Source organism: Amyelois transitella, chromosome 3, assembly GCF_032362555.1.
Source record: "Amyelois transitella isolate CPQ chromosome 3, ilAmyTran1.1, whole genome shotgun sequence".
Lineage (NCBI taxonomy): Eukaryota > Metazoa > Arthropoda > Insecta > Lepidoptera > Pyralidae > Amyelois > Amyelois transitella.
This window is the reverse complement of record NC_083506.1, coordinates 12056925-12079615: the sequence shown is the minus strand read 5'-3', so window position 1 is coordinate 12079615 and position 22691 is coordinate 12056925. Positions and strand designations below refer to the sequence as shown.

The following is a 22691-nucleotide window of genomic DNA, read 5'->3' as shown; positions in this document are numbered from 1 at the left end:
TAGAAACGATTAAGGCGATCAGGCAACTCTGCTTCCTCCTGGCGTTAATTCGGGTTTTTCTCAACTCTCTGACGAGGAATTCAGAGTAGTAGTAGTAATCTAGGGCCCGGGGGTGCGCGTTTTGACCATAATCTTAGATTGGATAAGTCAGGCAGGTTTTTTTTAACAATCAAGTATTTGGTTTTTAACAGTAATTTCTTTTGCTACCTCCTATTGTCAAAACGTCTAAACTTAACATCGTTTTGACATTGACTTACACTTCATATTGAAAACATAACCTAAAAACATGGACTTATTTTCAAAAAAGTTTTAAATTATGTAAATAAAAATGAACTCAATAAAACTTTTGGCGCAACGCAGTACATTTTTAGTACTAAATAGAAGGTATGCTACCACTAAGAAAAAAATACCCGTTCCTGATGAGGAGGAACAATTACCAAGTAAGTATTATATCAAAATCTAAAATATTATGTTTTAAAATGTTGTCCTATTTTAATATTTTTCAGCTAAATACAACGTTATTATTATATTGTTTTAATATTATAAACATCTCCTAAGTTAAATCTCAAAAAAATCACATTAAAAATGCTTCATGAATCCGTCCAGTTCATATTACATTTTTTTTTTATTATCTGTTGGTGTTGAATGATATTGAATATTTAGCTTTATCATAATAAGTAAGTAAGATTCAAAAAATCTCTGAATCTCTATTAAAAATGCCTCTTTATTTTTTATTCTGCCATAAAAATGTATACCTATACATTTATTGTTTGTAGTTTTTCAATATCCTGTAAGCAAGTCATCTGACCGGCGAGTGTATGTGTGGGGCATGGCAGAGACAGGTGCCCTTGGCATTCACCTGCCAAGAGGCAGCAAGGGAAAGAAGGCATACAAAAACAACTTCAAACTGGCTTGGCATCCCATGCGGTCCACTTTTGGGGAGAGATTTGATGTATGTATTTCTAAATCACACATTTTATGTGTAATTATTATTACATGACATTTCCATTACTTATGTAGATTAAAAAAAAAACGCAATCTGCTTTTTTACATTTATATGGGTAGGTGATACTTTGTAGTGTTAAATTGCAATTGACAAGTTAAAACTAAAACAGTAAGTATAGAGAGAGTAAAGTATTGTTGAGTGTTAAATAAAAATTAAAAAATTGTATACCTTACAATAATTTACACTCCCATATCCAATACTAGCTGTGCCTGCGACTTCGTTCATGTGGAATTTTTATTTAAGGCATCATTGAAGCCCTCAAGGATGAATAATTTTCCCTGATTTTTTTGTCATGCTCCATTATTTATTCACTCCTTATAGTTGCAGCGTCATGTTATATAGCCTAGAGCCTTCGTCGACAAATGGTCTATTCAACACAAAAATAATTTTCCTATTCAAATTAGTAGTTTCTGGGATTAGCATGTTCAAAAACAACAAACTCTTCAGCTTTACATTTATTACTATAGATACTCATTAATACAATAAATATTTGAAATTATTTTCAGGTAACTCACGTTGCATGCGGGTACGGATTCACGGTAGCATCAATAAAGACAAGTGAACAGCACAAGGTGTTCGGCACTGGCATCAACACAGACTCTCAGATCGGGTACCATGCTCCCAGGGTCGGCCATCCTCTTGAATTGCTGCTAAGCCCAGCACCTATTTATATTCCGTACAAATCTTTGGAAACTAAGGTAACTATCTATGTTAGTTAACTTTCGATCACACAAATGTTGATTTGGATTTTTGTACAAAAATATCTTAGTAGGAAATTAAAGTTTAAGGTTTGCCAAAGAGAACATAGGAGTGGTATCTACCTTTAAATTCAAAAATAGATTATCAAACATCTTAAGCTAAGGTGATGCCACCTAGTGCCAACTTGCACATAGTAACAATTTGATCTTGCATATAATTCCTAAACCCTTATTTTAGATAATAGGCATAGATGCTGGCAGAGCGCACACAGTAATCCTCACAGACACCGAAGGTGTGTATACTCTTGGCAACAACGCATACGGCCAGTGCGGTAGGAAGATCAACCCTAATGAGGAGTATAGGGGAAGCATGTTGTCGCACAATATTAGGACTTTGGGCAAAGAGAAGATTGCTAGTGTCTGCTGTGGGCAGGATCATACGTAAGTGTTTATTTTTGCATACATACATATAGTTACGTCTATATCCCTTGCGGGGTAAACAGAGTCACCTATTTTTCCTTGTTAAATATAAATTAAAAACTGAAATTAGTTTCAACAAATCTTTTAGTAATAATGTGTGGGATAATTTCAATTAGGTAATATAATTCTGATATTTTTCAGTTTGTATTTGCCTTTTAAAAAAATAATAATATTGTAATATGTCATAATCTCGTAAATTCTGCAGTTTAGTTTGTTCCGCATAATCTACTTACACTTGCACTTTGAAAGTGGTAGTGGATTCAATTATAAGTTGTTTGGATGACATTATGTGTAGCCAATTAAGGACGTCCTGGTAAAGGGTCAGGTCAAAAGTACCCGAAACCGCTGAGCTTGCATGAAGTGAGTTATGAATGTAGGTGAAACGAAGGAAGTATGCAAAGATCGTGGCAAGTGGAATGAGGTAGTCTCTGCCTACCCCTCCGGGAAAGAGGCGTGATTTTATGTATGTATGTATGTGTAGCCATATATCCAATTTTGTAAATAATTATATTTATATGTCTATATAATATATAAATATTTTTATTTCAGTCTGTTCCTAACAGAGTCAGGCAAGGTGTACGCATGTGGGTGGGGCGCCGACGGCCAGACGGGGCTGGGCAACTACGACAACCAGGGGCCGCCCGCCGCCGTGCGCGGCGACGTCACTTCCGAGAAGATAGTCAAGGTGGCGTCCACAGCTGATTGCGTGCTCGCTCTCAATGGTAAATTGTAGACTAGAACTCTATGGTAGAGAAGATCATTGAGTTTCAAAAGCACCTGGTAAATTATAGACTCTATGGAAGAGAAGATCGTGGAGTTTAAAAAGAACTACCCCGTAGGGGATGTGGCGTGTTCAAAAGAAAAAAAGCGCCAGTATTTGCGAGATTCAAAAGCACCTACTACCCCGCAGGGGACGTGGTGTGATTATATGTTATGTTCAAAAGAAAAAAAAGCGCCAGTATTTGCGAGACACAAAAGCACCTATTACCCCGCAGGGGATGTGGCGTGATTATATGTTATGTTCAAAAGAAAGAAAAGTGCCAGTATTTGCGAGACACAAAAGCACCTACTACCCCGCAGGGGATGTGGCGTGATTATATGTTATGTTCAAAAGAAAGAAAAGTGCCAGTATTTGCGAGACACAAAAGCACCTACTACCCCGCAGGGGATGTGGCGTGATTTATGTGTTATGTTCAAAAGAAAAAAAAGCGCCAGTATTTGCAAGATTTTAGCGCTGATAGCACTTAGCTGGCAACATTTGCAGCCGCTACGACTTGGTAGTTTCAGTTTGTATGTATGTTGTCAGTCCCGGGCACGCTGTAGGTTATGGGCCGTTTTATACAAGTTTGAGTCAGTCCGTGCGACTGTAGTCGCCGGCTCGATGTACCAGCCTTGAAACATAAAAAGAATGCATTAATTTACATTCACGTAAGTAAAACTAAAACACTGGTTTTTGAAATGGAGAAAGAAATGACAGCATGTAATATTTTGATTGGAGGAGAAAAAGTGGAGCAAGTGAAAGAGTTTGTATATCTAGGATCAAAGTTTACATCAGATGGCAAGTATGATAGTGATATTGAAAGGAGAGTGAACGCGGGGAACATGGTGAATGGAGCTTTGCATGCCTTTATGAGCAGTCAGAAACTATCCAAAAAGGCTCGACTGGCTGTGCACAGGGGCGTGTTGGTCCCGACATTAATGTATGGGAGTGAAAGTTGGGTATGGCAAAAGAAGCATGAAAGCAGAATAAATGCAGTGGAAATGAGAGCGTTAAGGAGTATGATGGGTGTGAAATTGAGTGACAGGATAAGGAACAGCGTGATAAGGGAATGTTGTGATGTGAAAGAAGATGTAGTTACAGGAATAGAAAAGGGTATGTTAAGATGGTTCGGTCATGTGGAGAGGATGAATGAAAGCAGGTTGACTAAGCAGATATACAAGGAGAGTGTGGAGGGAAAGGTCGGAGTGGGAAGACCTAGACGAACGTATCTTGATCAAATTAAGGACGTCCTGGTAAAGGGTCAGGTCAAAAGTACCCGAAACCGCCGAGCTTGTATGAAGATAGTTATGAATGTGGACGAAGCGAAAGAAGTATGCAGAGATCGTGGCAAGTGGAAAGAGGTAGTCTCTGCCTACCCCTCCGGGAAAGAGGCGTGATTTTATGTATGTATGTATGTAATTTACATTCCCACAAGAATTTTAGGAAATACTTTCGCTGCTTCTAAACCACATAAGAACCTACAATCTAATTAACCTACTCTATTATAAGTACAAAAAACCAAAGTCTTACTTCCGCAAACCTGAAACTTCTCATGGAATTCACTTAATTAGTATCAAGTAATTATGTTCAAATTCAAATGTTTATTTGCATAATATGAGTAGGTACTTACAAAAAGGTCTTCAATTGATATAACAGATCTCTTCATATTAACGCTTTCGCTAACGCTAATATATAAAACTAACCTATACCTATAGGTACTAAGTATCTTAATATAATTTCATGTAGATATTTACAAAAGATTTGAAATCTAACTAGAATCTTCTACACATGCGCTTTGGAAGCGGTAGTAGTTATAATTAGATTTAAGTTATGTGACGTCAATACCTTGTATCCAATTTTGAAAATAAATCTATTCTATTCTAATTATGTAAGCCTATCATATTATTTCCTTACCTCAGACCAAGGCGAGCTCTTCGGCTGGGGCAACTCAGAATACGGTCAAATACCGATGAGCACGAAACAGCAACAAGTCAACATGTCGTACGCGCTGGTCAACTTTACAAAAGGCCTAGGAAAGATAGTGGACGTGGCCGCTGGGGGCTCATTCTGCCTCATCGTCAATGGTAAGTTTTAATTACTAGCTGTGCCCACGACTATGTCTGGAATAGTTGTTTTGAGTATCATTGAAGCCCCTAATAATAAATTTCCCCTTTTTTTCACATTTTCCATTACTTATTCGCTCCTAATAGTTGCAGCGTGATGTTATATAGCCTAAAGCCTTCCTCGATAAATATTCTATTCAACACAAAAATAATTTTTCAATTCGAACTAGTTCCTGAGATTAGCGCGTTCAAACAAACAAACTCTTCAGCTTTATAATATTAGTATAGATAAGTGAAGCAAATCTCGTAAAAAAAAATAATAGTCCCTGCCTGCCGGTCCTCTTCTAGGCGATGGGCTAGCAACCTGTCACTTTTGAATCTCAATGACGTTTTATAGCTGAACGTGGCCTTTTAGCCTTTTCGAGACTGTTGGCTATTTACAGATGTGACTATGTATAAGGTAAAGGTAGCCTAGTCTTGTACATTGTATTTAAGATGACATCGTAAGTGCGCACCTATGTTTGTCCTCTTTTGCACTTACTTTTGAAAAAGATCTATAACATCTTTTTCCCATGGTTGTTGTAAAAGGCAATAAAGGAAATTAACACTTACTCACATTATCTTAATACCAGGACAAACGTTCGGTGGACGGCGATAATTTGTATAATACAATTCAATATTTTTATTCTACAGAACATGGCGATGTTTTCGTCTGGGGCTTCGGTCTCCTAGGGCTCGGCCCCAACGTGCAGCACACAGCCAGGCCCAAGCAGATCCCTCCAACATTATTCGGACGCAATGAATTCAACCCAGAAAGTACAGTGAAGAAAGTTGCTTCAGGTATCAGCCATCTCGCTGCGATAACTAACAACGGAGATCTGTACACTTGGGGCCGGAACAGACACGGATGTTTAGGACTAGGAGAGGACTCAGACCAGCATTTCCCTCTAAGGGTGTCCATAGGAGCCCATGTATTGAATGTATCGTGCAGTGTTGATCATACTATTGCGTTGTGTAAACCGTTTACGTAAATTTTTAATGTGTTATTTGTAAGATTATGTTTTGTTGAAGACTGTTATGTTAGAGTAAAAGTTGTTTTATTTCCCATTCTTCTTGTTTTAGTGAGTACGGCGTAGGCGCAATAATTTGGTACCATATTTGCTCGTAGCGACAAAAATTTAATAATGACGTACTTTCTAAGTGATATGACCAAATATAAAATTAAGTTTATTGTCGAATTACTCAATTGATAGACCTGAATATAGAGCCCTATATGATATTATAGTCTCAATATTATACTGTAATTGCATTTTGACGGCCTCTGTGGCGCAGCGGTAGTGCGCTTGTCTGTGTCACCGGAGGTCCCGGGTTCGAATCCCGGTCAGGGCATGATGAGAAACGAACTTTCTCTGATTGGCCTGGGTCTTGGATGTTTATCTATATAAGTATATTTATTATAAAATATAGTATCGTTGAGTTAGTATCTCGTAACACAAGTTTCGAACTTACTTCGAGGCTAACTCAATCTGTGTAATTTGTCCCGTATATATTTATTTATATTTATTATTATTATTATTTTTATTGCAAATGCTGTGAGACTTTCAGTCTTATCAAGACTTTTGGCTCTCATTAATATATGAATGTAAAAGAATTTGAAATTGAAATGTGAGAGATAGTGGATTGACACAATAGAAAAGCAACAATATTCAAAGGTTTCAATCAATCATTCAAAATAATACAGGTTTCCCGTCTTGCAAATATAAAATAATTGTTTCATGTTACAAAATTTTTTCATTTATTTATACATTACAAATAGAAATATATGGTTAAATTACACAATTTCTTTGCAATATAATATTATTAAATAACTCCACCTCTCAAACTCAAATGTCTTTATTTTCATTGTTATTGAAGGAGGAAGTGCATAAAAGCGTTTTCTTAAAAAAATATGTGTGTTTAACCTCATTCAAAAGATGAGGTCTTAAGGTGGTACTCGCAAGCTCAAATTATGCCTTTGTTTTATGCACTTTCTCGTTCAATACCACAATGACTATTGCTTGCACTCGTCATGGAATGGCTCTAATGTGCGGAAGTCACGCCACGCAGGCGGCAGCAGCGACGTGTGGTGGAGGTGACAACCGCATCGCTTACATGTCTCACTGAACAGATTCACATAACTGTGCAACCACGTCATAAATGAACGGACTGCCAACTCTGGTAAAGTTGGAGAATAAAAATGCAACATAGCCGCATGAGCATTCTCTGTCACTTTCCGGAAGACATGATGTCGAGACTCTGTCCACAAATCTAAGGTCTCTCCATATCCTTTCACCATAACCCACTCCATCAGCAAACCTTTGAATGCTACAACTGCTTTTAAAACATGACTAAGATTGATCTGTACGACAGCATTACTCGCGAATGGTCGTGATATTGTTATTTTCATATCACTGTAAGATCTATCAATATTATTGATGACATTGTCAACTTGGAGTGGTGCTACATTATGGTTGCTTTGGAGTTTTCCACGACGCTTCGTACTTCCAGAGTTAATATATGAGCGTTTCAAGGAATTCTGACTGAGCAGCGTGTGGGCGAATGAGCTGTATTCATGTATTTTATCCGTCCATTTGTAACTGTTTACTAGTTGGGTATACAATGCTTGTCGGTCTTGAGTAGTTTCTTGACTAAGGAATGTCGTATTTCCCAAATTGAAAGGTGTAGTCGGTATTGGGAGACTTGTGACAGTCTGTTCCAGGTCCCTCAGATTAATATTGACATTGTTTAATAGCTCTTGGAGCTCCAGAAGAAATTTGTCCTTGCCGTCTTCACCGTGGTCGGCGCGGAGTCCGTTCGCTAGAGTTTCAAATACATGGCTGACGCTCAGCCTCAGTGTTCTAAGGGAAGTCAGAGCCGAGTTTAAATTTTCAACAGAAATAGCTTGATTCATTGTGGTGAGCAGTTATTGTTCATATTACTTCAGAGTTCAATTCGAAGACCATAAGCACGGACAACACAATCACAACAAAATGAGCGCCACAGATTAACGCAGTCAGTTCAGTTCAGCGCAGGCAGTTTTGTCATTGCCAATGTCAATGTCAAATAGTTCTTTTTTCTGACCTATGTTTGTTCTGAGGCCACGTTATTTAAGACATAAGTAATATGACTGCGGTAGCCGATGTTTCTTCAAAAATTAAATAGGGTACCTATTTTACTCAAAAACTATGTATGTATCTCGAGGAGAGAATAGATACTCCAAAACTATGTATGTATGTACTAAACCGATTAATTTAAGAGAACGAGTAATAAAAAAATCAAAATAACGGAAGGTCGTTTTCTTTCCGTATCTCGTATGCAGGGGTATTCACACTAAATGACACCACATTGGATCAGATACTTAAACATGTGGTAAGAGTGATTGACATATGACTGCGGTAGACATTGAAAATTAAGTGTTTACCTTTTACGCATCTACGCAAGAACTTCGCTAGAACTTTATGCAAATGTGAAAATAGCCTTTATGTAAATGAATGTACGACAGTTTGCAACTGAAGCAAATAAGCAAGTTGGTCTTCAAACGACTTTTTGTTTTGATTACTTTGGCGATTTTGCATACATATTGTCACTTCTTCTTTCTCTACCGGTTAGACAGATTCACAGCATTATAAAATTAGATAATGCAGGTACAGTATAAAGAGGCAGATTAACCTAATATTTTTTTAGTTGTAAATAAACTTAATTAAAACAGAATGTGGTTTCTGGCACCTTAGAATAGGACTTAAGGCCATTTCACATTTTTCTCATGGATGAGTAAAAAGAGGCGACTAAGGCAATGGCTTATAAACTAGGGATTCTTCTTGTATTCTTGTTGTGGCTTAAGAACCTGGAACAGGTTGTATTTGAATCTAAATTCCATCATAAAGTCATACAGTTGGTCCTTGAAGTCTTTTCGAGACTGTTGGCTCTGTCTACCTCGCAAGGAGTATAAACGTGATTATATGTATGTATGCGAGAAGAATATTTAGTTTCAATTCTCAATGCAGTAGTATTGCGGTGTTCGATTAAGTAATTACAGTCCGATTGCTTGCAGTTGAGACTGTTAGAGCTATTCATGTGCGTAGTTAAGCTAGTCTGCTTAACTAGTTAGTTACCAACTTGATAGCAATTACGAGGGATCAAGTTATGTGTCATGTTGTGTATTAGGTATGTAGAACCTAGACATTATGTAGTATAAGAAAAAATTATAAGTAACTACCGGGCGACCTGCCCGCGACTTCGTCTCCGTTCACCTCTTACACTCACGCCAAGAATACGTTCATCGTTTGAATTCAATACTTGTAGCACGTTTCGTAGTGCGTCGTAATCGTAGCACATTTCTAGCACTTCGAAGCGCATGGCGTAGCGATTAGTAAAAAATCGTAGCACATTGTCTAAATTGAGAGTAATTGCATTTTATGTGAATCCAGCTTTTATACGCATCTTCGCCCGTGCGAATTTAACGCCACCTACTTTACGAATTTAACCAAAAAAATACAACTATAGTTTTTAACGGGGAAAAAAGTAGTTCAGTACATAGCGCGTGAATAGACAACAAACAAATAATCTTACTCTCGAAATCTTTAATATTTGTTGGGATTATATTTCGATATATTATTAATACATACGATTTATTAGTTACATGTTTTTTTGATAAGAACTAATAATATCCATGCGGGTCTATTAAATTTCACAACTATCCATTTCAGAGTATTTTGAATATAAGACAAGAGAATATTGAATCAAAAAGGCTTATTTTTTCAATTACGTGAGCAAATAATGGAAGAACAACAATAGAACTGTTAAAGGATTACGAACTAGAAGGAACAAGCGTCACTTAGAACTTAGAGGTACACAATAAATTGCGCTGCGCTGTAGTGATGTATTATCGATAGTTTGCTTTAAACATTTTATCGAAGTAATCGTTTTTAGTTTTTTGAAGGAACCTTAAATAAGGAACCTTAAGTGGGATATGGCCAGCCTCGTCGAACTTTCAAGGTTAAAATTTCGAATGTTTTAAAAAAGGGAGACGTTAGGAGTACCCGTAACCTTCGAATATGTATGAAAAGAGTAATGAGTGTAGAGGAAGCGGGAGAAGTCTGTAAGGATCGTAACAAGTGGAAATACATAGCCTCTGCCTAACCCAATGGGAGACAGGCGTGATGGGGAGTGGTCTGAAAACTTTCAGGGTAAAAGGATAAAGACTGGCCTCCATGGCAATGCTAGCACCTTGCTGGGCAAATTGCGGGGAAACGTTTTACGAGAGCTATACAGCTATATAGTTTTACAATTGAATATAATGTAGATTTTTTTTATTGCGTTACTATGTTTAAGTATTAGTTGCGGTAAGTTTTATTTCATTTATTCAATAAATGTATAAAAACAAGAGTAACCTTCATTTTAAGACTTCATTAATATAAATATGTCTAGGGAGTGTGACTCATACTTATATCGTAGCTTGGCGTAGCACTTCGTAGCGCTTGTCGTAACACTTCGTAGAATGTCGTAGCTAATATACTCGTAATATGCCATGCGCGCGAGAAGGAAATATAACAAATGAAACAAGATTAAAATGTTAACAAAATTATAGTTCCTAAACTTAAGTTTCCTATAAAAGTGAGTAACTTACTTAATTAAAAAGACATCAATACACGAATAACTTAACTTTAGCTACTGTCCTTATAATTATAATTATAATGTTTAGAGTAAATGGTATCCAGTCGATACCGCAATCGACAATTCCTCTTTCTCAGAATCACTTCCTCAACTACCCTAGTATCGACAACAAAGTGCCGACAGTTAAGCAACACTATAGCACGGCGTAGTTGTAAATGAATTGCCATAGGGATTTGTCTCAGTAGGTCTTAGAGTGGCCAAGCTTAGGTTATCTTGAACTGATATTTTTATTTGTGGTCTTGTTAAAGTGTAATTAGGATATTTTCTTCTGAGGCTTTGATCTGAAATAAATTTCTCAATTTCATTTGGTTAAATCTCTTCAGGTTATCTGAACAGTCAGATATTAGTATTTCTTTGATTTAAATATATATTTCTTCAAGGCTTATTAACGATTTTTAAAAACCGGTAATTGAATAAAAAATATATAATCAAAAAGAACGCAGGTAATTAACAATTATAATTAACAATTCAAATTTCTAATGGTTAATTAAGATTTGTATGAAATTTAGTGTCGGCATAATTGAGTGATAAATATTGGCGCCCAACGTGGTGCTATCTTTAAATTTCATTTGTAGCTATAAAAAAGAAAAGAACACAATCTTAAAGTATCTTAATAATTAAGGTAATGGTTTTTTTATAAAAAAATAATTGGCATAAAATAGTTATAAATATTGGAGGTCAACATGATGCTAAAATTATTTCTCTAAGGCCCAGACTGTTAATTCAATTTATAAATAGTAAATAAGTTCTAGACCTGGAATTGGAAAAAATATATTGAAAAAAAGAAACGAAACCAAAAGTTGGTAAAATTTCATGAAAATGTTTTGGCGCCCAACTTGATGCCTAATTTACAAATAGGTAAAACAAACATAGACATAAACATTCAACATTATCTCTTCATCCCTTACGGGCTAAACAGAGTATTTGTCAGGTGTAGTATGGCATAATGATTGAACTACCACAAATATTTTACATCATTTCATTTATTACACATCCATTTTAATGTGAGCGACCCAAGATAACGCAAGTACCTCATTGATAAACCACCAGTGGTTTATCCGCTCATCCATTCACTCCGACCCGTCCAGACGGATCCGGATGAAATGTGGCTTACACACATCCATTATGACGTCACCGTCCGCTAAGAACGGATTATCCGAAATTCACACATCCCTCTCTTTATCTCATTGTTTTCTTGGAAGCATTCTTAGTTTAAAGTTAGTCATAATTTTAATTGATTAGCAAAGTTACAGCATATGCCTACTTTTATATAATCTCAACGGATAACTTTTGAATTATTGTGAAAAATATTATAGTAACTTGTAATAAACAACATGTGGTCGGTAAAAATAATGACGAAACTTTGGCGCCCAACATGGTGCCACAATTGTTTTACTTAAATACATTTATCAAGTCCATCCCTCACGAAGTAGGCAGAGCCAACAGTCTCGTAAAAACTAAAAGGCATTATACAGCTAAATGATTGAATTGGGATACGGATGGTGACAGACATATCCCATTGACCTCCTGGCCTGAACGGAAGAATAAATAATAGATAACCTTATTCTATCCTTGTATTAATTCGATCAATTTTGGACGAATTTGTTTGCTTTCAATTAGAACAGCAATTCAGGCAGTAAAACACCTCCATAAACCTGGGACGTAATAGGCAGAGCGGCGAAACTCGGGTAATTATTAAAAACCCTTGGGTAAACGGTATCCTAGCACACATTAAAGTTTGATAGAGTTAGTATTGTTAATGAATGTTCTATGATGTGCATGCGAGGGCCGCTTTAATATTCAAGAGAGGATCGGCGCAACTTTTGCGAAGGGCCGTCAAGGGCGCATAAAGATTACAAGTCGGCGAGCGACATCGCACCCCGGCCGAGGGCTGCACCGACCTTGAGCCCGCTGCCCTACTTATCCCGGCCCCCGTGGAGCGCTCACAATAATCTTTTATTATCACTTCAACGACGAAACTCATTGATTAATTACAGGTGGAATGGGTGAAGGCGATGAATAAATCTTTGAAATATAAGGAGATTTTACGGGCTTTTCGAGGGGCAGGGCTCAGGTCGGGCGGCGCGCACCTGGAAACTGCGCAGCGGGGTGGGGGGAGTGGGGGGGTAGGGTGAGCTCGGCGGGGGACGGGGGCGGGCGCGCCCAGTCCCGTGGCGGGTGCCGCTCGGGCCGGCCGCACGAACGTCAGCTGGTCGCATGAGCGCGCCGACGTGCTAGCGTCGCGTGCGCGGGTGTGGTATGCCCGCGCGTCGCAGCCATGGCCTCTGTGTTGGCCCTGGCGCTGCTGGCCTTGCTGCCCGGTGAGTGTCGAAGTCCTCGTGTCCCCAACGCAACAGGCGTCCGCGATTGTTTACCCCCGATACAGAATCGATTGGTGGTGAGAGCTGAGGTGTTGTGTGTGATGGTCAGATGGCTAGGTATCTGGATGCTTCGGTGAGCTGACAAAGGAGTCGAGGTAACACGTATGAAGGACTATTCGTTCAGGCGGAAAATTCGTTTAAAACGGTCAGGTGAATGGGACGAAATGAGGAATAATTGGACCGCGTGTGAACGGGCGGTAAAGGTAAACATACAATAAAATAAGGTATTAATGTCTGAGAAACTAACTCTAAATAAAATGATGTACCTACTGTAGGATTAACGGGTAGTTTCAGTTTATGTACAGATAACGTTTCGGAGCGTCACGTGGTTCGTGCCAGCCTCCATTCCCAAGTCTTCACGTATACGACGCAATAAACGAGGAAAAACTCACGTTTTACGAGTGAATCTGTACGTATCTTCAGGTTAAGGCCTTCACGCCTAAAATCCCAATGATTTACGTCCTCAGCAGGTTGTTAGCGCCACTTTTTATGCGTTCGGCTTGACATCTCGACACCTTGCAAGATTTAAGACGGTTTGGGAATATCAATCCTTTTCCAATAAATGGTAATGTTCGTATTACTTTATATCAATTTGTCAAGAAATATGGCAAGAGCTTTTATTTCGTAGGAATTTTAAAACTTGTTACTTATTTATTCTTCGGATTCTTAGGTTACGATGAGGCGAAATAAAAAAAAGCGGTTTAGCTGAAACTAATGATCTATTTGACTCTGCTTTAATTGGGTCATCAGATTTTTTTCATCATCTTTAGAGGAATCCTTGCGTCTGTTTCTCAGTTGCGTCTTTCCTGGGAAAGTAGGCTCTTCCACAGGATGGATGCAACTAAGAAACCTTCGGGTTTGCTTGCCAAGACTCCATCTGACATTAATGATGTCAGACGGAGCGAACCTAATCCAGCTTTAAGTGGTTTCACATTCAGTTACCTGGCCAACATGGTGCTGCAGTAGTCTCCAAACAATAGAATTCCATGTAATAGGAATAATCAATTATTCAGAATTGATCTGGGCTCAAGTCTTATTCCCTCTGTCGTAAGTCTTTGTTACATCCTTACCTATTTGGAAAGGACCCCTGTGTGTGTCATTGCAAGGGAACCTTACCTGAATCAAGAATGAAGATGGAACATCTAGTTGCCAGAATGTGCAGGTTTGCTTACGATGTTTTTTCTTCCCATATGCTCGAGGGTTCAAGTATTCCAAAGTAAAGATTTGTTCATATGAAGCCCGACTTTGCACCCATCAGACTTAACACATCATTATCGTGTCCTGCAAGTCCCACTTATATTGTAAAAGATTTTTATTACGCATCCTCATAATGTATAGAAAGTGGTGAATTAACTGATAATCGCCGTAAAAACCAATACTAGAAAGAGACAATGGTTCTATCCCTTTTAACGATTTACAGACAACCAGTTGGGTTAAATATGTCGTGTATCAATAACACGGCACATTGATATAAGATCAACTTTATCCATTTTCACTAGGACCAGGCGACTGAAACAATAAGCATCTCCATCTAGTTCGTGATTTAAGCTGGGTAAGGTTCCCTTTTTGATAGGGTTATGAAGGTCAATCGATTCTTTTACGGTGAGCTGTACATTCAGGCAACTGGATATGTAACCATGATCGTTCCAATACGGGTTAGGTTCTCCTGCAAAGGTTCAAATGGGAGTAGCTTTGTGTTAAAACCTGACTCACCCAGGGTCCATGGTCAAAAGCATACTCCGGGCTCCTCTCCAGAGTGGTGAGTATGTAACCAGCACTAAAGCTAGAAGGAAGAAGACGAAGGTCAGTTGGAAGTCGATTCCAGGACCTAGTTTCCTCACACAGGAAGAATATAAATTACAATTATCAGGATAACAATTGAGTCTATTGAAATAGTTAAACAAATGAAATTGTTTATTATTACTTTTAGTAATGTCCCATATTGACGTAATTTTAAAATTAAGTCAATACTCTTAGAATTCCTATCTCATTACAAATTGACATCTGTCATAGTATTAAAAAACATATTATATTCAAGAATACCAATGTCACACGTATATTTATGCTGAAATAATTTCGCGAGATTTATACTGTTTATACCCGTTCTTGGTACATACCGCCGTACACTGGTCGTCTATCATTTTCGTGTCATTAGATCGAATCGAGCGCGAATCACAGAGTAAAATGTATATAGAGACTACTCCTTTACGCTAACGCGATCTTTTTGATTTTCTTCTTCTGCTATCTAATTTCACTCATCCTTATTATGTCATATTTATTTTACAAAAACAGAAATAAATTATAAATAATATTTCTGCAAAAAGGGGGGACTTATTATTTTTGTTCTTGAGAAAGGTCGATAGGTACGAGTACTCCTTTATCATTTCATCCATAAACTGTCTCCTCATTTTCTCTTATTTAAAAGCAGTCTATTACAAATTCTCATTTTTATGTTGCTAATTTATACACCACATTACACTCGGACTGACTATGAAATAACCAAGTTCTTAGTGACAAAAGATCCTATTTGATTTCAGTATACACCTTTGTAACTTAATATTTGGTTGTGCAAAAGGAACCTTTTTAAACCAGAAGCGTGGAAAAAGTGTTTTATATATTTCATTAAACTATAGCTTGAAGTAACGGATATTAAAATAAAAGTGATTTGATAGTCAAGTGGACTCTCATTATTTATTCTACTACAAAACAGCAAACCACTGAATTCGAAAAAGATACGATGAAGCGCGGACGTTTAAAAATGAAGCCGAAAAAAAATGTGAGCGAAGTGAAAGTGTTAAAATAAAAAAAAGTGTTTTAAATTGTTTAAATTACACTGGCGAAGTTTGGACATTAATTTTATCGTGAAAGTGCTGCAGTAGAAAATTATAGCCCCTCAAGGGATCGGCAGTACTTTGTCGTACATAATGAACGACGCACAAGACCGCCGACGACACGATTCTTTTTACGAAACTAATAAAACTTACTCGAGTTTAAATCGTCATCGGAACAATACTGAACGACGTCATATGCACACATATAAAATTCTCGTGTCACAATGTTCGTTCCCGTACTCCTTCGAAACGGCTTGACCGATTCTCATGAAATTTTGTGAGCATATTGAGTAGGTCTGAGAAATTTGAGGATTTTCATTATTTCCTAAGGGATAGGCTTACAAACTTGGGATTCTTAGTTAGGCGATGGGCTAGCAACCTGTCACTATTTTAATCTCAATTCTATCATTAAGCCAAATAGCTGAACGTGGCCATTCAGTCTTTTCAAGACTATTGGCTCTGTCTCCCCCGCAAGGGATATAGACGTGACCATATGTATGTATGTATGTTCATTATTTTTAAGACTTGGCTCTGTCTACCCCGCAAGGGATATAGACGTGACTATACGTATGTATATATGTTGAGATTTTCATGGGAACTACAGCTAAGTTTCATCAAAAATCCTTTTACAAGGCCAGCTTGTATCTGTGTACATTTTCCCTGTGAAACTCCGTACATTAGTCACGCGATTCACGTGGAACACGATTGATGCGATTCGGTTAGTCCCGGCCGACGTGAAAAAACATATTCTGAAATATGAGAACGATATTACTTTGCTAAGGTAATACTTGTATTCGGTATGTATGTTGGATACACATACATATATGCCCATTAGTAACGGGTAGACAGAGCTAACAGTTTTCTGAAAAGGCAATGAGTACGTTCAGCAGTGATGGGAGAAAGTAAGAAAGAAGAAAAGATAACAAGATTTTCAATCTTTTAAAAACTGTTGGCCCTGTCTACCCCGCAAGGGATATAGACGTGACTATATGTTTGTCTGTTTACTTTTAGCATAGAAGTATTGACAAAATAACCAACACTATTACAGAAACAATTTTCGAATGCAACACGTTAAACAAATATGTGTTGGCAGCGGACCAAAGTTAGTATAATGACGCAGATTTGCTTAATCGATGTTATGTCTCGGACATAAAACTAGATGGTCAGACTTGTCGACATAATGCTTTTATCAATTTAATTACTACCGTAAAAGTTTAACGTTATCTTTCAGTCTTTTTCAGACTTTTAGCTCTGTCTATCCCGTAAGGGATAAAGACGTGACTGTATGTCTTCTTCTCGGATATAATACTAGATGGCAAGGCTTGTCAACTTAATGCTTTTATCAATTTAATTACTACCGTAAAAGTTTAAGGTTATCTTTCAGTCTTTTTCAGACTTTTAGCTCTGTCTACCCCGTAAGGGATAAAGACGTGACTGTATGTCTTCTTCTCGGATATAATACTAGATGGCAAGGCTTGTCAACCTAATGCTTTTATCAATTTAATTACTACCGTAACAGTTGAATGTTATCTTTCAGTCTTTTTCAGACTATTAGCTCTGTCTACCTCGTAAGGGATAAAGACGTGATTATATGTCCTCTTCGTGGCTACAATCCCGGTTGCATCCTCACTACTCTGGAGCGGAGCCCAGCGTAAGATCTTGACCATGGATCCTGGATTAGGTGAGTCAGGTTTTTACACGAAGCGACTCCAGTAAGATCTTGCAATCTTTGCATCCCGCATGTTTATTTTAAGGACGTGACGTGTATATATGTATGTATGTAGAAATTAATAAAGCCAAGCTAAATCCAAAATGTAGAAAACTTCGTCTGTGTTTCTTGACTCCAGTACCCTACGTAGACATAACGAGCATTTCATTAGACAAACATTTAAAGCAGCCGGCTTGTTAGCCAAACTGGGACTCGCTTTCATGACGTCTTTTTGCAAATAAATTAGTGGAGGAAAGTTGCACGGCATCTAAATTAGAAGTTGATAATGAGAACGTAATTTTAGGTGGGAGAAATTTATTTTACATACATACTTACCTATGGTCATGTCTATATCCCTTGCGCCACGTTCAGCTATTTGGCTTTATGATAGAATTGAGATTCAAATAGTAATAGGTTGCTAGCCCATCGCCTAGAAAAGAATCCCAAGTTTGTAAGCCTATCCCTTAGTCGCCTTTTACGATATCCATGGGAAAGTGACGGAGTAGTCCTATCTTTTGTGTATTGGTGCCGGGAACCACACGGCTCATTTATTTTATAGATATATGTTGGTATAGTGGAGTACTCGCCTGTCATCCTTTCCGTCATATCTCCTATCTCGGGTCTGCTGGAAGAGATTTCTTTTGAAATAAGCAGAACCTAAGTAATTTTGTTTCTCGTGATTATCAGTATCGATGTTTTCCGTGTACAAAAATTAATAATAAATTAACTTTTAGAAAGGAATGTATCAAAAAAATGGTCGAATGTCAGGCTGCATGACAAAAATCATCAGTGTCCCCGAAGGGGTAGGCAGAGATTGCGTTTATCCACTGGCACCGATCCCTGCACACTCTTACTTCATAGTTTCATAAAAGCTCGCCGGAAGGTTTGACCTTTCAGCAGAACGCCATCAATCTGATCAAGATATATTCTTGAAATTGCTTGGGTTTTGGTAAAGTAAAAAAGTACCTATGTAATGTAAGATTTTCCGCATGTTTCAATAAAATTACTGTGAGAATTAAAATATTCTTAATTTAACTTTAACATTAATTTTTTTTTAAATTTTTTTCGCACATTACAGTTTTACAACATGAAGTGTCTTAATACATATAGCAAATGTATATGACTGGATGAACACCAACAAATTAGTGCGCACAGCGCGCTTAACATTAGTGACAAGTAAATTAATTATCTATACATATAATAAATCTGTAGAAAGGTCAATTCTGTACATTGAAAATATTGAAAAAATAAATAGCAGGGGGTGTTACTGGATCGATACCAAACACAAAAATGTGATTAAAAAAATTTTTGTCTGTCTGTCTGTATGTTCAGGCATCACGTGAAAACTAACGGTTCGATTTTGATGAAACTTGGTATAATTATACCTTATTATCCTGGGCGTAAAATAGGATTCTTTTTATCCCGAAAAAATACGAAGAAAAAAAAATCTTAATTTTTCAGTTTATCCATAGACGTTGTTCTGTAGAACCGCGAACACACGTTGCGTTGCCCGCAGTGGATTTAGCGCCGTAACCTGTAGCGCCTAAAGTCGGCTTTGGCTTAAACCGTTTGCTGCACAAGCGGGCCGCTACTAATTACTATGAAAAAAATACTACATAGCTACATTAATTCCCATCAAGCTGAAAATGAGTATAATTATTTAAAACACAATCAAAAGCATTATTTCAAAATTCCCCATGATTCCGGTTTAAGGAAAAAAATTTACTCACGGTCAAAGGTAAAAAATGGGTGTATCGCAATTTTCTTTAAAACGGTAAGTTTTTCAAATCGGAAAATTACCTCAGACATAAATTGTAGATCATAAAGTTATCTATAAAAAAGGTATCAATAATTTTTTTTTAACAAAGCTACCGTTTCTGTGATATAACGATGCAAAAAGTTGCAAAATATGTATGTATGTATGTTCATTATTTTTAAGACTTGGCTCTGTCTACCCCGCAAGGGATATAGACGTGACTATACGTATGTATATATGTTGAGATTTTCATGGGAACTACAGCTAAGTTTCATCAAAAATCCTTTTACAAGGCCAGCTTGTATCTGTGTACATTTTCCCTGTGAAACTCCGTACATTAGTCACGCGATTCACGTGGAACACGATTGATGCGATTCGGTTAGTCCCGGCCGACGTGAAAAAACATATTCTGAAATATGAGAACGATATTACTTTGCTAAGGTAATACTTGTATTCGGTATGTATGTTGGATACACATACATATATGCCCATTAGTAACGGGTAGACAGAGCTAACAGTTTTCTGAAAAGGCAATGAGTACGTTCAGCAGTGATGGGAGAAAGTAAGAAAGAAGAAAAGATAACAAGATTTTCAATCTTTTAAAAACTGTTGGCCCTGTCTACCCCGCAAGGGATATAGACGTGACTATATGTTTGTCTGTTTACTTTTAGCATAGAAGTATTGACAAAATAACCAACACTATTACAGAAACAATTTTCGAATGCAACACGTTAAACAAATATGTGTTGGCAGCGGACCAAAGTTAGTATAATGACGCAGATTTGCTTAATCGATGTTATGTCTCGGACATAAAACTAGATGGTCAGACTTGTCGACATAATGCTTTTATCAATTTAATTACTACCGTAAAAGTTTAACGTTATCTTTCAGTCTTTTTCAGACTTTTAGCTCTGTCTATCCCGTAAGGGATAAAGACGTGACTGTATGTCTTCTTCTCGGATATAATACTAGATGGCAAGGCTTGTCAACTTAATGCTTTTATCAATTTAATTACTACCGTAAAAGTTTAAGGTTATCTTTCAGTCTTTTTCAGACTTTTAGCTCTGTCTACCCCGTAAGGGATAAAGACGTGACTGTATGTCTTCTTCTCGGATATAATACTAGATGGCAAGGCTTGTCAACCTAATGCTTTTATCAATTTAATTACTACCGTAACAGTTGAATGTTATCTTTCAGTCTTTTTCAGACTATTAGCTCTGTCTACCTCGTAAGGGATAAAGACGTGATTATATGTCCTCTTCGTGGCTACAATCCCGGTTGCATCCTCACTACTCTGGAGCGGAGCCCAGCGTAAGATCTTGACCATGGATCCTGGATTAGGTGAGTCAGGTTTTTACACGAAGCGACTCCAGTAAGATCTTGCAATCTTTGCATCCCGCATGTTTATTTTAAGGACGTGACGTGTATATATGTATGTATGTAGAAATTAATAAAGCCAAGCTAAATCCAAAATGTAGAAAACTTCGTCTGTGTTTCTTGACTCCAGTACCCTACGTAGACATAACGAGCATTTCATTAGACAAACATTTAAAGCAGCCGGCTTGTTAGCCAAACTGGGACTCGCTTTCATGACGTCTTTTTGCAAATAAATTAGTGGAGGAAAGTTGCACGGCATCTAAATTAGAAGTTGATAATGAGAACGTAATTTTAGGTGGGAGAAATTTATTTTACATACATACTTACCTATGGTCATGTCTATATCCCTTGCGCCACGTTCAGCTATTTGGCTTTATGATAGAATTGAGATTCAAATAGTAATAGGTTGCTAGCCCATCGCCTAGAAAAGAATCCCAAGTTTGTAAGCCTATCCCTTAGTCGCCTTTTACGATATCCATGGGAAAGTGACGGAGTAGTCCTATCTTTTGTGTATTGGTGCCGGGAACCACACGGCTCATTTATTTTATAGATATATGTTGGTATAGTGGAGTACTCGCCTGTCATCCTTTCCGTCATATCTCCTATCTCGGGTCTGCTGGAAGAGATTTCTTTTGAAATAAGCAGAACCTAAGTAATTTTGTTTCTCGTGATTATCAGTATCGATGTTTTCCGTGTACAAAAATTAATAATAAATTAACTTTTAGAAAGGAATGTATCAAAAAAATGGTCGAATGTCAGGCTGCATGACAAAAATCATCAGTGTCCCCGAAGGGGTAGGCAGAGATTGCGTTTATCCACTGGCACCGATCCCTGCACACTCTTACTTCATAGTTTCATAAAAGCTCGCCGGAAGGTTTGACCTTTCAGCAGAACGCCATCAATCTGATCAAGATATATTCTTGAAATTGCTTGGGTTTTGGTAAAGTAAAAAAGTACCTATGTAATGTAAGATTTTCCGCATGTTTCAATAAAATTACTGTGAGAATTAAAATATTCTTAATTTAACTTTAACTTTAATTTTTTTTTAAATTTTTTTCGCACATTACAGTTTTACAACATGAAGTGTCTTAATACATATAGCAAATGTATATGACTGGATGAACACCAACAAATTAGTGCGCACAGCGCGCTTAACATTAGTGACAAGTAAATTAATTATCTATACATATAATAAATCTGTAGAAAGGTCAATTCTGTACATTGAAAATATTGAAAAAATAAATAGCAGGGGGTGTTACTGGATCGATACCAAACACAAAAATGTGATTAAAAAAATTTTTGTCTGTCTGTCTGTATGTTCAGGCATCACGTGAAAACTAACGGTTCGATTTTGATGAAACTTGGTATAATTATACCTTATTATCCTGGGCGTAAAATAGGATTCTTTTTATCCCGAAAAAATACGAAGAAAAAAAAATCTTAATTTTTCAGTTTATCCATAGACGTTGTTCTGTAGAACCGCGAACACACGTTGCGTTGCCCGCAGTGGATTTAGCGCCGTAACCTGTAGCGCCTAAAGTCGGCTTTGGCTTAAACCGTTTGCTGCACAAGCGGGCCGCTACTAATTACTATGAAAAAAATACTACATAGCTACATTAATTCCCATCAAGCTGAAAATGAGTATAATTATTTAAAACACAATCAAAAGCATTATTTCAAAATTCCCCATGATTCCGGTTTAAGGAAAAAAATTTACTCACGGTCAAAGGTAAAAAATGGGTGTATCGCAATTTTCTTTAAAACGGTAAGTTTTTCAAATCGGAAAATTACCTCAGACATAAATTGTAGATCATAAAGTTATCTATAAAAAAGGTATCAATAATTTTTTTTTAACAAAGCTACCGTTTCTGTGATATAACGATGCAAAAAGTTGCAAGCGTCATAATATGCATCCGTTT

The 22691-nt window shown here is 37.3% G+C and overlaps 2 protein-coding genes across 2 annotated transcripts; one reads left to right on the top strand and one right to left on the bottom strand.

The window, feature by feature from the left end:
• The first annotated feature begins 252 nt into the window (after positions 1-252).
• Positions 253-6309, top strand: LOC106132213 (RCC1-like G exchanging factor-like protein). Its single transcript, XM_013331571.2, has 7 exons — positions 253-440; positions 777-952; positions 1513-1704; positions 1943-2145; positions 2734-2906; positions 4864-5028; positions 5701-6309. Exons 1-7 carry the CDS (start codon positions 329-331, stop codon positions 6036-6038), a joined length of 1359 nt encoding a protein of 452 aa, XP_013187025.1. The 5' UTR covers positions 253-328; the 3' UTR covers positions 6039-6309.
• Positions 6310-6720: 411 nt separating this feature from the next.
• On the bottom strand, positions 6721-8062 carry LOC106132214 (mediator of RNA polymerase II transcription subunit 27). Its single transcript, XM_013331572.2, has one exon. The coding sequence runs from the start codon at positions 7955-7957 to the stop codon at positions 7058-7060; it is 900 nt and encodes a 299-aa protein (XP_013187026.1). The 5' UTR covers positions 7958-8062; the 3' UTR covers positions 6721-7057.
• Between the last annotated feature and the right edge of the window lie 14629 nt (positions 8063-22691).

Coding starts and splice junctions, on each gene's coding strand:
- LOC106132213 (XM_013331571.2), top strand. CDS start 329: ATGAACTCAATAAAACTTTTGGCGCAACGCAGTACATTTTTAGTACTA. Junction 2,146..2,733: donor TGCTGTGGGCAGGATCATAC/GTAAGTGTTTAT, acceptor TTTTTATTTCAG/TCTGTTCCTAACAGAGTCAG. Junction 2,907..4,863: donor TTGCGTGCTCGCTCTCAATG/GTAAATTGTAGA, acceptor TCCTTACCTCAG/ACCAAGGCGAGCTCTTCGGC.
- LOC106132214 (XM_013331572.2), bottom strand. CDS start 7,957: ATGAATCAAGCTATTTCTGTTGAAAATTTAAACTCGGCTCTGACTTCC.